At 38.1% G+C, this 15,834-nt stretch overlaps 2 protein-coding genes across 5 annotated transcripts in view; one reads left to right on the plus strand and one right to left on the minus strand.

Annotated features, from left to right (window-relative positions):
• The window catches only part of LOC308062348 (uncharacterized protein), a 53,377-nt gene that overhangs the window by 2,317 nt on the left and 35,226 nt on the right, over positions 1–15,834 (plus strand). The window lies entirely within an intron of this gene.
• The window catches only part of SOSTDC1 (sclerostin domain containing 1), a 17,994-nt gene continuing 2,160 nt past the window's right edge, over positions 1–15,834 (minus strand). The window contains exons 2-3 of the mRNA XM_080383715.1: positions 14,474–15,153; positions 1–12,222 (exon numbers count right to left, since the gene is read on the minus strand). Of these exons, the coding sequence (XP_080239841.1) occupies positions 11,807–12,222; positions 14,474–14,678 (621 nt within the window). The 5' untranslated portion in view covers positions 14,679–15,153 and the 3' untranslated portion in view covers positions 1–11,806. The remainder of the gene's footprint in view (positions 12,223–14,473; positions 15,154–15,834) is intronic.

The raw sequence follows: 15,834 nt of genomic DNA on the forward strand, positions 1-15,834 counted from the left end.
ATGGCTCTTGAGGGGTAGGTAAGTAGGACATTTCAAAAAACAAACACAACCTTTAGAATTCTTTTCCCCTTTCTTCTTGACATTATCATTGTGCACTTCTTCCCCTACTCCAACAGTCTGTTGCATTTAGTACCTTCTCTCTTGCCCAGCCAGTGTTTCCCCGCTGCATTTTTTTCATGCATATTAATTTCTTCTGTGAAGGATGAAAAGGCAAGAGAGATCGAGGAAAGAGGATCACATGCCAAAATTGGTTCTGTTCTTGTTCTGAAGACCATTTTCCTTATTATGCTAGATGGATAAAGCTTGATCTGTCCAGAAGAAATTATATTTGATAATAACTTTGATGATTGCAGACTTCAGTGTCATCCAAAATGTTGTATATTTGCAGTGAGATTTGTTGATCCAGCCAAATGGCACTTTGAAGCTGCTTTTGGCTGCACTTGAATGTCAGGTGCTTCAGAGGTTTCCATGCTTTTCCACAGTCCCTATGGAGTCAAAAGATTCTTGTTTTGTGTTGATAGCACCTGTTGATTCTTCAGGAAGCCTTTCAATATAGATTCTTGGGTTCTTGTTTAGACTGACCTTGTTACTGCTATTCTCCTTTTATTTTCTGTTTTCTTAGTCAGTGACACAGAAAGAAGAGCATATTTAACATCATTGTCAATTTATGTTGTGTCTTAGCATGAGTTAAGAACATCGGGATTTTTGGTTTTACATCTTTTTCATATTCATTTCATAGTAACATGTAATGAATCACAGTGGCATTCTGTGAATACATAATTTGCTTCAGTTCCATTGCCTTTTACATTTTTTATTGAATCAATCTCATAATTTGGTTACTGTGCATATGTGTGTATGTTCACATATAAACATTTCATGTGGGGCAAAAACTAAATTCACACATATTAGGAGAAGAATTTTACACAGTTTTTAACTGGATAAAGAGGAACAGAGGCAACATTTTTGCCTCAAAGCAAGTAAAGAGTAGGCTAATCCATCATTTCTGTGCAGGGGTATAACATCTGAAACCACAGCAGTGGTTTGCAATTATGCAGTAAATATGCCAATCATATGTTTGAAAAGAAAAGTGGGGGTTTCATCTTTTTTATTGAAGAAAGAAGATACGTACAAATTGGAATCAAATTACAGAAGTGCAATTCACCTGAAAATTTAACTGCTGGGGAAAAAAATTCATCTGTTTCTATGACTGAAATTCATAATAGAGTTTCCAGAGAACATTAAGTTATTGGAGTGGTAGAAATCATACTGAAAGATTTTTGTGATAAGTGAGTAAATAAGTAAAATTTCTTAATTTAAAATTGCGATTGAGTCTTCTATAGATGTAATATAAATTAACTGAGAAATTGTCCCTTTTTTTAAAGTAATTTCTAAGTTTCTGAAGCATTTTGTTTTTAATGCAGGCAAAAGAGGTTTAATATATCTTTTCTTGACCAGCAGCAGGTTCACTATTGTGTGTTTTAAAGCAAAATACATGCAATCAGGGAACATTTTGCAAATTGAAGTGGATTGTAAAAGCAAAATTACAAAAAAATACAGAACTTCCTACTATGGAAGTGCAAGATCTGTAAAAGACAACATAAAGCTAAAAATACTTAAAATCTTAGAGCCGTTCTTGCAGCTAACATGGTATCTGCAGCACTCTGAGCTGTGATTGCATGCTTTTAGCCAGAACCTTGTGTTTGCAGGATTGTATTTCACTCATTTTATCCAGATACATAATTTATTACTTCAGTGGTGGCAAGCCATAAAATGAACATCCAGAACTGTAAGTAAGGAAGTGGAATGTCAGTTCTCTTTACAGAGTTTTTCTGTTCAAGTAAGATAGCAGTCTTGCTGTTCGTTAAGTCACCAATAAATGTTTCTCTAACTGTTGAAGTCACTGTTTACAGAGACAGACACAGGTTCTTTGCATATCTAAAAAGATTAGAAAGTCCCTAAAAAGACAGTATTTCAGGTTTTCTCTTGCATGTCTGTTGCTATTTGTAGAAATTTACACAAGATCTCAAAGCCTTAGGCTTCCTCATAATTTCTACATGTATATGGGAAAAAAAAAAAAACAACTGGGAAAGCATAGTGTGGGTAGGCATTTTATTTCCAGATTTTTTTCAGTTCTGATTGATCACTAGAAAAAATAAACATGTGACAGTTCTCTTTTATGCTTTTCACAATCTTTTTCTTGTTGCCTGCAACTGAGACCTTATCAGCCCTCTACACTGGCATTTTGGACTGACCAAGGTCTTTGCTTTTTCAGTCTTAATTGCATAGCAGCTGCCTCAGAGTATCTGCTCTGTGGTGACAGTGGTTCCAAAGTCAGTATCATGCCATAGGGAATGTATATCTTGAGGCAGTATAACAGATAGTGGAATGCTGAAAAAGGCAAAACTGTTTTCCCTCCAAATCATAATTAACACCTTCAGGGGAAATCTTATCTTATTTCATATTGGCATATTTTTATGTTTATATTTATTTTTACAAATATGATTGCAAAGGGTTATTTCTTGCTCTGAGATTCTTTGATGAAAGATGCTATAGATGTGTGGAATACTTACATAAAGGGTTGTGCTATTCATTTACTTCTATTGCTGTGTGGAACTCAGATCAAAACTGCATGTATTCAGCAAGGGAGTTATGCACATGCATAACTTAAATGATGTAAATAGTTGACTATCAAATATCAAAGATTGCTTACATGCCTCATATTCAGTGTGCATAGAGTCACCTATAGATCAGATCCCTAAGGGGAATTCTAAGTGCTATTGCCTTCATACACAGTTCTGCAAGATATTTCTGATGTATGTTCTTGATTTTTGACAAAATGATGTAATGAGTTGTAAATTTTAGTTAATGAGACAGAAGTGTTCCATGATTTTCAGTTTGTTAATAGTTGAAGTGTAAATAGAGAACATGAATGCTACAAATGTAAAGTAAGTGTGGTATCTGAACACAATGGAGTGTTTTCATACTTGCATGTCATTGTAGGTAAGTGTTGAAAAACGTATGTTGAGTTTCACCTGTTTTATCATGTGTGTTTTATGTCATACCTTTGGCATTGTTTTACATGGTTCTGGTAGATAAATTTCTTCCAGAGTCTATTAAGACTTGACACACAGAAGAAGCATCTTGCTTATGTCCTGTGCATGTGCTAGAGAAAAAAATTGACAAAGATTTCATTTGATGTTTGACACACTTTTTAGAGCTTCACTCTAAAATGTTATATTCACCCTGGAGTGTTTACACATTCTCTACTCAATAATCCTGTAGGCTATTTCACTGGGGTATGAAAGGTTAGTTCAAGAGCTAATGAGTATTTTGTGTACACAAAGTAAAATAATTTAAAGATAAGAGAATTACCCCTTAGTATCTAATCCAATAATTCATGACAGTCCCTGAATGCAAAAGTTTTTTGTGAAATTCAGAAAGATTAAAGACCTTAAGGAAGTCTGCTACTGCTTTGGGGAGTGCTTTGGCAAGTAGGTGATGAGGTGGAGTCCTCATGTAATTTTTCACTAAAATGGTTGACTAGTCTTAAACACTTTGCTTCAGGATGGTCTTCTTAGGTTCTAGGTACATTGGTCAGACATTAAGTAATGCTCAGGTTGGGTAGGCCTGTCTGCTCAGCTGTAACATCACCATTTATTGTGATGGTTTATAGGAGTTGTGGTTCAGGGTGTTCGAGTGTCAGAGTTTATTGTAGGTGACCCTAACAAAGATTAATTCATGGAAGTTGAGGACAGAAATCCCTGAGGCTGTTTTCCACTATCACTGTGACTTAACAGCAGGCACCAGCCATTACGCTAGAGCCCTATCATCTCAGTAAAAGCAAGAAATGTTAGTTTATTCTTTTTTGACAGGCATCCAGTTGTGACTGGAGAAACACCTACCTCTGAGTAAAGACTAATGGTAGTTCCCTTTTCCCAAAATGACTCAAAGACGAGATAGTCTATGAACTTGTTAAATATGTGGTATTAAGCCACGGATGCCAGTGATACAGAATGATGCAGTGAAACATTAGAGAATACTTAAGAGATTAATTTGGGTTTGGAATAGAGTTGGGATTTTCACTCCCCTAAATTTTTGTTTTAATTTTGGTGTGTGCATATTACCATGCCGTGTTTTATTGCTTTAATGTGTTATGTGTTACCTCCATGAAATGTTTGTGATGGAATTTGAAACAATGCACTAAACTTAAAGTGATGGAGAGAATCAAATAACACCAATGAATATTTTTAGATTTGGTATGAATAGGAGTATAAGCTCTACTAGTTATTACCACACTGAAAGTATTGCTTCTGCATCTCTTGTCATGCTAATAATAGTCCTTACTCTTAGAAGTCTAGGAATGTTACTCATTAGTCCCGTGTCTGAAGAACATAGATGAACTCAGTTTGCCAGAGTTCATATAGGAGGGATTCCATCCATATAAGTTTTTACTGAAGTGAAGAGTCGTCCTAGCTATACCATCAGGGGCTGAAATTACAGCAGGTAAGAAAAGATACTATCCAACACAAAAATTGGACATTTTCATTGTGGATGTATATGGTACACCACGCATGGTAAACTAAACAATCATGTGGAGCTAGTTCATTTTTCTCCTCTTCTTTTGAATTTTTAATGTTACATTCTAACCTTTTTGGTGGTTTGTAAGGGAAATACCTTAAAACGCAGCCTACCTTGTGGAAAGGTTTGTGAATATTTTGTTTTTCTAAACAGTTGCTTTATAGTGAATAAAACCTGCAGGATGCTACTCCCTAAAGATAGTAGTCCTTTGCTAACCTTTTGCCTCATTCTTTGCTGGCTTGTCTGGTTCTAGCATGAAAATGTTAGATTGGAAAGGATCAGTCCTTTGATCCTGTTTAGTTTTTAGAAAAATCAAGGTTACAGATTTTTTCCAACTGCAACAATGTGGCTACCTGTCATCCAGCAATTATATAGAGACAGCCTGTTTAACATATACCACTGAGCAACCATCAAAGGTTAACCATTTTCCAACATACTAATCTAGCTGGATGTAAACCAACTACCTAAGGAAAAATTCTCTGTATCCTGTTACTGGTTTTTTGAGTAATGCAGTCCAACTCATCTTACTTTAAAAATTCTTCCTGACACGCACCTGTGCCCGTACACTTGTGTTTCCACATACATTGTTTTCTTTGGTATGAACACTTCAGAAAATGGATTAATTAATGCATCCTTTTCTTTTGTGTGTGTGTGTTGGTAAGAGAATTGTGGGACAAGTAACCTAACTACTGGAAAGAAAAGTTTGGTCATTGAGACACCATGTGAAAAAGGATTTAGATTTTGTCAGAGCCAGAAGTTTGAAAGTGAAGGGCAGAAGCAGGCAGATTTGCAAGGGGCTGCAGCATTTGAGTAGAAAGTACTGTATTCTTAAATTAAGATTCAGACAGTGGCTTGAATGGTCTGTCTAATGAGGGCTTTTATTGAAGAAGTATGCAAAAAAAGTATTTAATTAAGCGAATAAAAATGGAAATTATCTTAATGTTTACTTTATTCTTGGCAAAGGATCTTGCAAACATTTTTTTCTGGCAGAATTGTCAAGATTCATAACTGATTACAAGAAGTTCAAAAGAAAATACCAGGACAATAGTTGCAGAGCACCTAAAACAAGTTTTATGGATAACTCACTACCTGTTTTCTTAGTGGTCTTGCTCACAAAATCAGATTACTGTAATTTTATAGGGATAGCACTGAGAGGGAATCTACTGATAGATTTTATGTAGATTGTAAGCAGGATTTTGAGCAAAATTCTTCAACAAGGATATCCAGATGTGCGGTAGACCTATCGCTTTCGAAGAAGCCTGTATGCAAACCTTTTCAGCTTAGGCAGTATTCTTTTTCCTCAGAAAGAGGAGGCTGTTGTCACCCACCAGAAGATACAACCAATGTGGTGACACATGAGTTGCTGTGAAGAAGTCAGATTCTGGTCTCCCTGACTTGCCCTTGTACATTATGGAATGTGTGGATGGTACAGACACGCTGTGCTGTACATTCTTCGCTTTGCATGGGAAAAGAAGGCAAAGACAGTCAGAAATGGTTATCTACCATGAGAATGTAGACTTGGCAATCTGTTAAATCCCAAAGATAGCATGTGCATTGGCTGATGTTTGGCTTGGCAATCTGCAGACGCAACAAACCTTTTGAAGTCTCATGAGAAGTTTGTGATGATTCTTCAGGAAGTTGAAAATGAGGGACATGCAGCATATGCTGTCCTCCACGTGTCATCTTGTTTCATTTTTTTGATCCATTTTTTCTGTTTTGTCCTCTTCTAGACACACCCAGATTCAGACATTTCAATATCTAAACCTGAAAGATGCAATGCAGCAATACAACCTGTTGCCTGTTCTGGCTACCACGCTAAAAATTGCAATAAAAATGTACAAAAGCAAAAGTTTCAGCAGGCTTTTTCAGTAGAAAAAAAAAGGTAAATGATCCTTGCTAAAACCAAAATTTGTGCAGCTTTACATTTTAGAAATACTCAGACCTCTGTTCTCCATCCCACCTTAATGGCCATAGGGAATCTAAAAGAGCTTTCTTCAGCCCATGCAAAAAATAAATGAATAAATAAATAAGTAAATAAATAAAACAATAATGTAACAAGCAACAGATGTTTAAACTTGCTTCAGCTGCAATTAAAACAAAGTCTTTGTGCTACAGAGTCTGTTTTAAAGCTCTGCATAGTCCCTCCATTTCACAGTGGCTGTTCTTGTGGTAGAGCTAGATGAATACTTTTCTCCTTAGGCCCTCTCCCTCAACTCTCCACTGTTTCATATAAAAGAACTTTAATGAATGTGCCTGGTTAGCTTTTATTTAGCCCACCAAAGCATCGAACTTCACAGACTGGTTTATGCTTTTACTAAGTTTCTTTGCAATTTCCTCACTAAGTCACTTCTCACTGGGGCTAACAAAACAAATAAAATGTGGAACTCCTAGGTCAAGTCAGAGCATGACTTTTTCTCTTAGTAGTCAAAACTAAAAAATAATGCATCCATTCATTCTAAAAATAAGATTTAAAATATTTCTGTATCAAAAAGCAAGTGTGCTGGAGGAAGTATAGTTCACAACAGGTAAGGGTTTAAACAATAATACCCTATTGTACAACTACTAAAATAGGGCAGGGGACAAGAAATAGACAAAGTGTTCAACAAAACATTTTTAGGTAATTTAATACCTTTTTGTTTAAGTAGATGGTAACAAGTGTCACTTTTTGACAGTTGTCTTTGAGGTTTAGTAAACAGAACTTTATTATTGTTCCAGTGTGTTTTGATTTAGGCCTCATTTCCAGGGACCTGAATCTTTATTTTCCTTTACATTCATGAAGTACCATATTCCACAAACAGCTATATTAAAGTCAGGAGTCCTGATTGTCATTAAGATGTCCTCTGTATTTCTTTGTGGTTGTATAGAGGTATTAAGAAGGCCTGAACTCCAGCTAGGCAATATAACACTACCTCATTCACTACTATATGTTGTCAAACCAAAGTGAGTTAAGAAAAAACAAACTCCCAAAATGGAGTTACAGTCCAGTGTTTGTAAAGATTTTTCTCAGCAATTAGTAGAGACTAGTTATTTTCATGCTATGTACTTTGATGAGCATTAGCTAAGAATTAAGAGTATTTTCTTGTCATGGAAGAACTGAGGCAGGTCGGTGTTTGAATATTAACTCGGTGGCAGGCAACATCACTTGTAAATCACAGTTTTCTAGTGTGTCAGTCCACATAACTCATATGATGAGTGAGGTTAAAGGCTGGATGTCTTTCAGAAAGATGCATGGGCAGGCTTTTTGTTGTGGGGGCGACGTTCAGGCAAAATTAACAAATCCAGTGACAGAATGTCTGCTTAACTCATAAATCTCTAGAGAATTTTCAGTTTTAGCCTGGAGTGATGTTTATATGTATGTCAATTAAATTAAAATCAAAGCCCCTTGCCTGGCCTACGGGAAAGGAAATGCATCATGAGAACAGGATACCTTCCAACACTAAGGATTCCTTATAATTTTCCACTGAACACCTCCAGGTTAATACTGTAGCAACAAGACTCTCACAGTGGAATGTATTGAACAATCCTTTCTTGATTAATGCTGTACTTCTTCAGGAAGGATATAAAGGTCAAGGTTAGGAGAACTACAGTGATTTACTAGCAGAAATCTGTTAGGTATTTTGAAGGGTGTTATTCAAATGTCTGCTTTATTTCCAAACAAATGACTGAACTGGGATTGGGTGGTTTTGATTCCAAGGCTGCTGGAAAGGAGAGAGCAACAGATTTGTTACTAAAAAACTAATAAATAAACTTCTCAAGGGCTTTTCTAGTCTAGACTGCAAGTGTCAGGCCCTTCTGACTTCCGCACTTGGAAATGTCTTAAAGACACTATCTACCACTGCCTCTATGAAGTGTGCCTCTGAGTGCTACCATGCTATCAAAACAATCAGCATCTGGCTGCATTTGTTTCTAGTGGTATCTAAGGAAAATTGATTTCCATTCATTATAAAACAATTTACCCCTTAGTTGGAGACAGTTTTCATCAACTTGAAAGTAATGAAATAATGATGACACATTAACAGATTCTGATTTATTCACTTTTAGTTTTCTAAACAGGCAAGTATGAGAACTTAGAAAATTATTAAGTTCTTTTAAAGGCATTTGAAACTATTTTCAAGAAGCCCCTGGACTTAGTGATCTGCCCATATGGCATGGTATTATTGAGAAAGTAACTTATATATATTCTTAGTGTAATAAATCTAGACTATTTAGTGGTCTAATTTGTGTAAAAACTTACCTGGTCTGACTCTATATTGTACTTTTTCAAAATATTTACATGCTTTTGTATCTATTAGGCCTGTATCCTACCCACTGCAACTTTACACTTTGAATATCCTATATTATATATATACATCTATAAAATCTGAATATATCCTACCCACTGAACTTTACACTTTTTCATATAAGAAACATAGTTGGATGTACTCGTATAACGCCTTTTGTCTAGATCTTTGGATAGACCCCTGTGAGTTCACATGTAACAGGATAAAACAGAATGGAGATTGTGTAGTCCAGATTGAAGTATTCAGAGTTGGGAGATGAGTCAGTAATATTATTCCTTCAGAAAAATCAGGATTAACATATTTCTAACACTGCTTTCCTGTAGATCTCCACAAAAGGCCAAAGTCATGGCCAAAGAAGAGACCATAGCTAACTTAGGTGGCACACCAAAGTTAAGTTGCTGCTGATGGACAAAGTTCCTACTGGCTTCTCTCATGTTTCCTCAAATATGCCAGACTTGGAGATGGGCCCCATGGTCTTTCTATAGCATGTCCAGCAAAATTTCATGAAGTCATCTTAATGGAAGTATGTCAAATTATCCTCTTCAGGTAGTTTTGCATGGAAAGACCAACTAGGAGTAAAAATCGCTATTGCGAAATGCAAACCCTTATTAAATGTGCATATTGTTTCTACAGTCAAACTTTACTGACTGTAGAAGAGTCATGAGCAGGATGTGGGGGGGGTTCACCGTTCTTATTTCTGGGAGTCAAACAGAACAGGCAGGACAACTTTACTGATGTGAACTATTGGCTTTGAAAATAATTTGGTTAAATTTTGGTCCATTATTTCAATCTTTTGTGCTTTATCATCTTGAAGAAGTAGTTGGAGAACAATGTAAAAATGGATACATGTTTGGCATTTGGGAATAATCTTTCCATATAAAAAGGCTTGAATGAGACTATAATGTCTGTTAAAATAGACTAAGGTATCTGTAGGTCCACTGAAGTGATATGCCTAGGAGCAACGTCATGTCACCTCTCTCCCTGCTAACTCCTTTATTCATCATCTGTCCTCTTAGGCTTAAAAGAAGCACCTTTAAGATCAGAGAATTTGAGTATAAATGGTCTCTGATCTCATCTTTCTGATATTTCCACAATCACAGAATTAAACTTGAAACTACTCTGTCATTAATGTGGTTTATTTTAACTTTACCACCACGTAGATTACTTAAAATTGTGTGTGTGTGTGTGTGTGTGTGTGTGTGTGTGTAGCTCTTTCTTACATATAGCAGATTTTAAAGAGAATTCTTGAAAGTAGATTTGAGGGAAAATAAATTAATTTTATCGATAACATTTAGCATTTGATAAGTCAAGCAGTAGCAGTGATTTTCAAACAGTTCTACATTAATGACCAAGGAAGATCATTGCAAAGAACTTCACAGTGAATCTTTTGAAATTAAAATGCAAAATGGAATGAGATAAAGAGGAGGTCAAAGAGAGCTTGTGTGAGACCTGATCAGGCAAGACTTCTCTCTTCTTGTGTAATCATTTCTTTGGTGCAAATGGGTGTAAAAGTTAATAACTTAAGAACAGCAGAATCCTGTGATGAAATCTTGTCCATAGTATTTCAATATAGTTTGAAAGATTAAGAACAGGTGATTCACGGACTATGTATTGAAGGGTAGATTGCTTAATATGTATTTCCTGATACATTCCATAAGAATAATGTGCAGGAGTCTATTGGCTCTATGGGAAAGATTAAACTAAATGTTATTTTCACGGTTAGTATTTGACTTCATCACTAATGAAAAGAAGAAAAATGGTGATGTCTTACTACCTTGTAAAACTTCCCCAAATACACACTTTTTCTGCAGTGTCCAACTTGCAAATTGTTAAATAGGAACCTGGCTTGGACCACTAATAAGCACCATCTGTTAAATGGCCATATAAGATTTTTACATCCAAAAAGACTCCACAGAAAGGTTGTTTTAATGTTAAATATCATGGATAGTTTTTTTTTTTTTAATTTTCTCCTGCTTTTTAAGAGTAAATGTTGTGACTGATTAAAATGTGTGCATTTTTGTACATAGAGCCAGACGGTACAGTTTTTTATCACTGTTTATTTTTTTGGGGGGGAAGAAACCAATGAATTTGAAAGGAAGTCATCATATCTGTCTTTTGATTGCACATTTTTAAACAAAAATAATACAGAATGGAGAATGAAAAAAACAATTTTTATGTTGCTACTTCAAAGTAACACCTAAGTCTATGAATGTTCAAAATGAAAATATATATACCATGAATGCTAAAATGTCTATTTTACATTATCTACAAAATGTATGTTCTAATCCAGCCACAAATCATAGGAAAATACTTTGATACATGAGAAAAGCTATAAACATAAGAACATTTTGGAGGGAAATAACACACATAATAGCTCATTAAATAATTACAACAACAAATAAATAGTTTTTTCAGCTTTACTTTTTGATTGCTGCCATGCATATTTTAATTTTTGGTATACTGAGATAAGAGAAAGGTCAGCATGCAAGGCAATTTTTTTTTTAGAATTAATCTGAAAGCAGATACTAGGTCTTGTATTTTTAAGCTGTTGTCACAAGTTCATAAAACATGATATAGAAGGCAATAGATGTGATAACTGTTCTCATGAAAACACACAACAAAGCATCTTTTTACAAAATAGACGTCAGTGAATATTCATGGCAAATTTTCTTTGCCTCCTTGGCTGGAGAAAATGTAAAAGTTTATAGTGTGGGTTTGGAAGGCTTGTGTTATTCCCCATGTTGAGCATTTGGAAAATCACCCAAAAAGTCCATATGCTGAGAATGCCCCTTTTGATTTTGGTCAAAGCAATAAGCATGTAGTGTCAACTGAGAACACAGCAATGGCAGACTTGTCTTTAAGCAGTCAGAACGGTAAAGCAAATGGTTACAGGTGAGTCAATTTTGGCACGAGGAGTGGAAGATGAGAGAGGAGAGAATGTCTGACTTCTAACTTGTACTATGTTTGCTTGATTTACTGGCTCTTTTCCTCTCTTTGTGGTGCTGGATAGGCTTCGCTTGAGAGGTTCCCTCAAAGTTGTGGCTGGACTCGTTGTGCTGCCTGGTGTATCGCTTGCACTTGCAGGCTGTGACCACAGTTATTTTGTAGGTTCTTATACTTCCATCCTGGCACTGAAGCTGGATCCTCTGAGTGCGAGTTTTGTCATTGACACATCTCCACTCTTGCGAGCTCCGCCTGCTCCAGTACTTGGTTCCGTAACCTCCTCCAATCCAGTTGGGGAGCAGTGGCAAGGGGAGGCATTCACCAGCACACACCAGCTCCTTCAGTGGGTTGATGCTGGTGCACTGACCATCTGAAATGTACTTGGTAGATCTCAGTTCCCGACAGCCAACTTGTACACGATCTGCAGAATGCACAGAATAATAAACACTGAGATTCAGAATGGAGAGATTTCCTTAACCAGTCATCTTCCCATTAACAAGCTATGTTTTGCAGAAGTTAAAGTAGGCTGTAATCTTTACAGGACATCTCTTTACTGTTGTGTCCCCCAACCCAAGGGCCCGAAGTGCTGATGGTATCTCTGGGTATTACCACAGCATAAAGAAATCATAATGATACGCACTTCAGTAGCTGTGGTAGAAGAGACAATTTTATTCTCTAGCCTTCTTCTCAGGGACATACCTTTTAGAGGAGAAAAAAATGCCCCAAGGGAAGAAATGCTTCCTGCTTGTTCTCAGCCTAGGGAATTTGCTCTGTGATGTTTACAACAATTATGCTGGATCATTAGCAAGGGGGAAAATACTGCCTTGGAAACCGTTTATATGCTTTTAAATTAATTTCAAATACTGTGTTTCTTCTCATTCCAGTTATAGTAGACTGAGTCTCTCATGAGCACTGCTGCTCTGAACACATATACTGCAGAAGTGGTAAGAGCTGAAGTTACCAGGGAATAGTGCTCTGCATATAAAGTTTGAATGATTAGCATAACGATTTCAGAGTGGTCATTTTGCCCTCAGGGTAACACCGTCTATTGTATCTGTAGTAGTCTCTATGTTATATGTAACATAGAGGATCTTGCAGATTCTCTCAGGCAACTGACATAGAATCAACATGCAGAGCTTCTCATACAGGCATGTTTGTACCCGTCTGTATGTGCAGCTCTGCACCCTGCAATAAACACAACTGTTTATTTCAGTAATTACACTTTGAAATAAACGCCCACAGTGCGCTTAATTTTAATAAGCAATCTTTACTGGCTGTGCTCTCCCTCTTTCTGAAGGACAATTACAGCGCAGATTCTACACACAATGCAATTAACTAACGCCTTTAAAATAGGAGTAATTACTAGAAACATTTTAGAGTGAATCATAAAAGACTTTGAAGGTACATCTACATATCACAGCTACAGGCTGCTTCTGTTTCTACTTGGATTTTTGGAAGCAAGTTCTGAACAGAGACACTGAGTTACGATTACTTCACCCTGTCCCCTCTGTCTCAGGATGGGCAGTCAGAGGGACTGTGAATCTGCAGGCTGATCCGAGGGGCTGCTTACAGGGCTGTTCTCCTGCCTGCCGTGCAGAAAAGATTCAGGCTTGCCTTCCTGCAGCTGCACTCAGGAATGTACCTGGAAGAAGCTGGTCACTGATTTGAGTTTGTCTCTCTGTCTCTTTTTATGTCTTTCCCGGCTCAGCTTTCCTTCAGTGACAGCTCACTGACAATGAATACCTACTGGGCTGCTCCAGTCATCTCATAATGACGAGTTGTTTCCTGTGCACTTAAACCCTTAGCGTTCATAGAAGCTGACACACCTGGCTTAGCTGAAAGGTATCTGTGTCACTTTTTGCCTTCACTTTCCAGGGATGATACTATTTTTATCGAATTGTTGTGGGTGGGTTGGTGTGTGTTTCTCTATTTGGATTTCTTTAATTTTAAGGAGGCGGGAAGGGGAGGTAACAGACAAAGTCAGCAGAAGGTTTCCAGATCGCCATGTATCTGACATACATACATAAAACTCGGCAGGAAAAGACTAGATATAAAGAGGCAAGTTAGAGCAGAGATCATAGGTAAATTATGAGCTGATTTGTTTACTTTTGCTGGAGGTGTTAAGCAGGTAAGTGCTACAGCAGGAAGTAAAACTAAACAGCGGGCACAAAATTCAGAGTATTTTATTGCATTTGAAAAGTAGCCCAGACACCTCCCCTGCCCGCAGTGGGAGGGTGAGTTAAGAAAGCGAGGGCTTGGGAAATGCCTCTCACTCCTTTATCTTGCTTCCCTACCGGATAACCCATGAAACCCGGTGTTCCTGGATGAACCTCCCTCAGGAAGTAACCTGCCCCAGACAGCCGGTCCTACAGGACTCGCACGGGGGAGGCAGGCAGGCAGGCAGGCTGGCTGGCAGGCAGGCTTGCTCGCTCGGAGGCCGCCCGGCGAGGCAGATCCAGCCAGGAACCAGCAGCATCTTCCTTCGCCCCGGCTCCCCCGGGGCGCTGGTTCCCGATGCGCGGGGGCGGGGGACAGAGCGCGCTGCAGCGGGGCGCCGCGGCCGCGGCCGGGGGCTCGGCTCCCCGCGGGACTTGGCGCCCGGGAGGGGCGGCCGCCGCCGGAGGGCTGAGGGCTGCGGGACGCGGTGGAGGTGCTGCCGGTAGGATACTCACTGTTACGGTCGGATCCAGCGCTGGTGTAGTGCCTGCCTCCGTTCCTGGCTTGGTTCAACGTGCTGTTGCTGCTTGGGCTCGCTGCAGCAGGTTTTACAACGTGCGAATAAAGTATCTCTGTGGCATCGTTCTTGAAAGCCAAGTAGCTTTTCGTGAAGATGCAAGCTAGAAGAAAGCCGTAGAAGTGAATGGCAGGGAGAAGCATGGTTGGTTCAGGCTCTGTCTGACAGAGCTGGGTGAAATCTTTTTCTTCTGCTTCTTCTGAGTAACTCTGAAATTGCTCCTGAAGGTTTCCTTTATATATTCAGAGAGGCTTGGCATTCATTCAGGTGTAAAGTTGTGGATAGCTTCAGAATGAAAACCCACAAAAGGGGTGGGATCCCTACATGAGCCTGCGAAGACCTTTTACCAATAGGAGAGAAGACTGCAGTAAAGGAGGAGTTAGATGCACTAATTGCAGGATTCCTATTTGGGGCTTTTGAGGGTATCAGAAAACTCTTAAGACACCGCACAGCAGCATCCGGACTGAGATCTAGAGGCTGGCAGCTTTGCCTTTCCATTCTGCATGGCCTTGCATGCCTGGCATTTTGGTGTGGTGTGTCTAACGCAGTGTAAGAAAGAGTCTCTCTTGCTCCTGTTATGCAAAGTTCTGAATGTGACTTTCAGCAAACTTGCCAGCTCTGTAAGGATGCAAAAGTTTATAGAACTTACAGAAGACTGCTAGTTACACAAATACTGTCTGCAATATACCAAGATCACTTAAAAAAAAAGTTGTGAATAATTTAAAGCTGCCTCTAGATGCTTTAAATTATGCAGCTTTGATCAACAAGGAGCGCTGCTAGAGAAACTACTTGTTTTAGGGGAATAGTCTCTCCCTGGTGTGCAGAGTTACAAGTATGTGTTTCTATATCACCACGCATAAAATGTATCTCCTCTAGGCTTCTTTGTACAAACATATCCATATTCATAGCCTCTCACTATGCTCATTCACCAAACTAGTCTTTTTTAGTTTTGTACATTGCCTAGAGCATTTGTATATTTTTAATGTATTATTTCATGTGATAAAGAAAACAAAGAGGAAAGAATAATCCTTATTTTGGCATACTATTTTACTGTCACACACTTACTTGATTTTACTTAAAATTGCATGGCCCAAATCCAAGCGCTAGTGTAAATTGTGATGTTGTCAGTAGGCCAATGCTTGCCTGCATCATAGTAAATGCTGTATAGATTTTCATTATAAAGAAAACAACAGTGATCAATGCTGAAAGCTATAGTGTTCTAATTCAAGGGAAACTTTTCTTGGGGAAAAAGCACAACCATGCAGGAGGCCACATTATGTAAAGGTTAATCGCACTTAC

This window comes from Falco punctatus (genome assembly GCF_963210335.1).
Source record: "Falco punctatus genome assembly, chromosome: 4".
Taxonomy (NCBI): Eukaryota; Metazoa; Chordata; class Aves; order Falconiformes; family Falconidae; genus Falco; species Falco punctatus.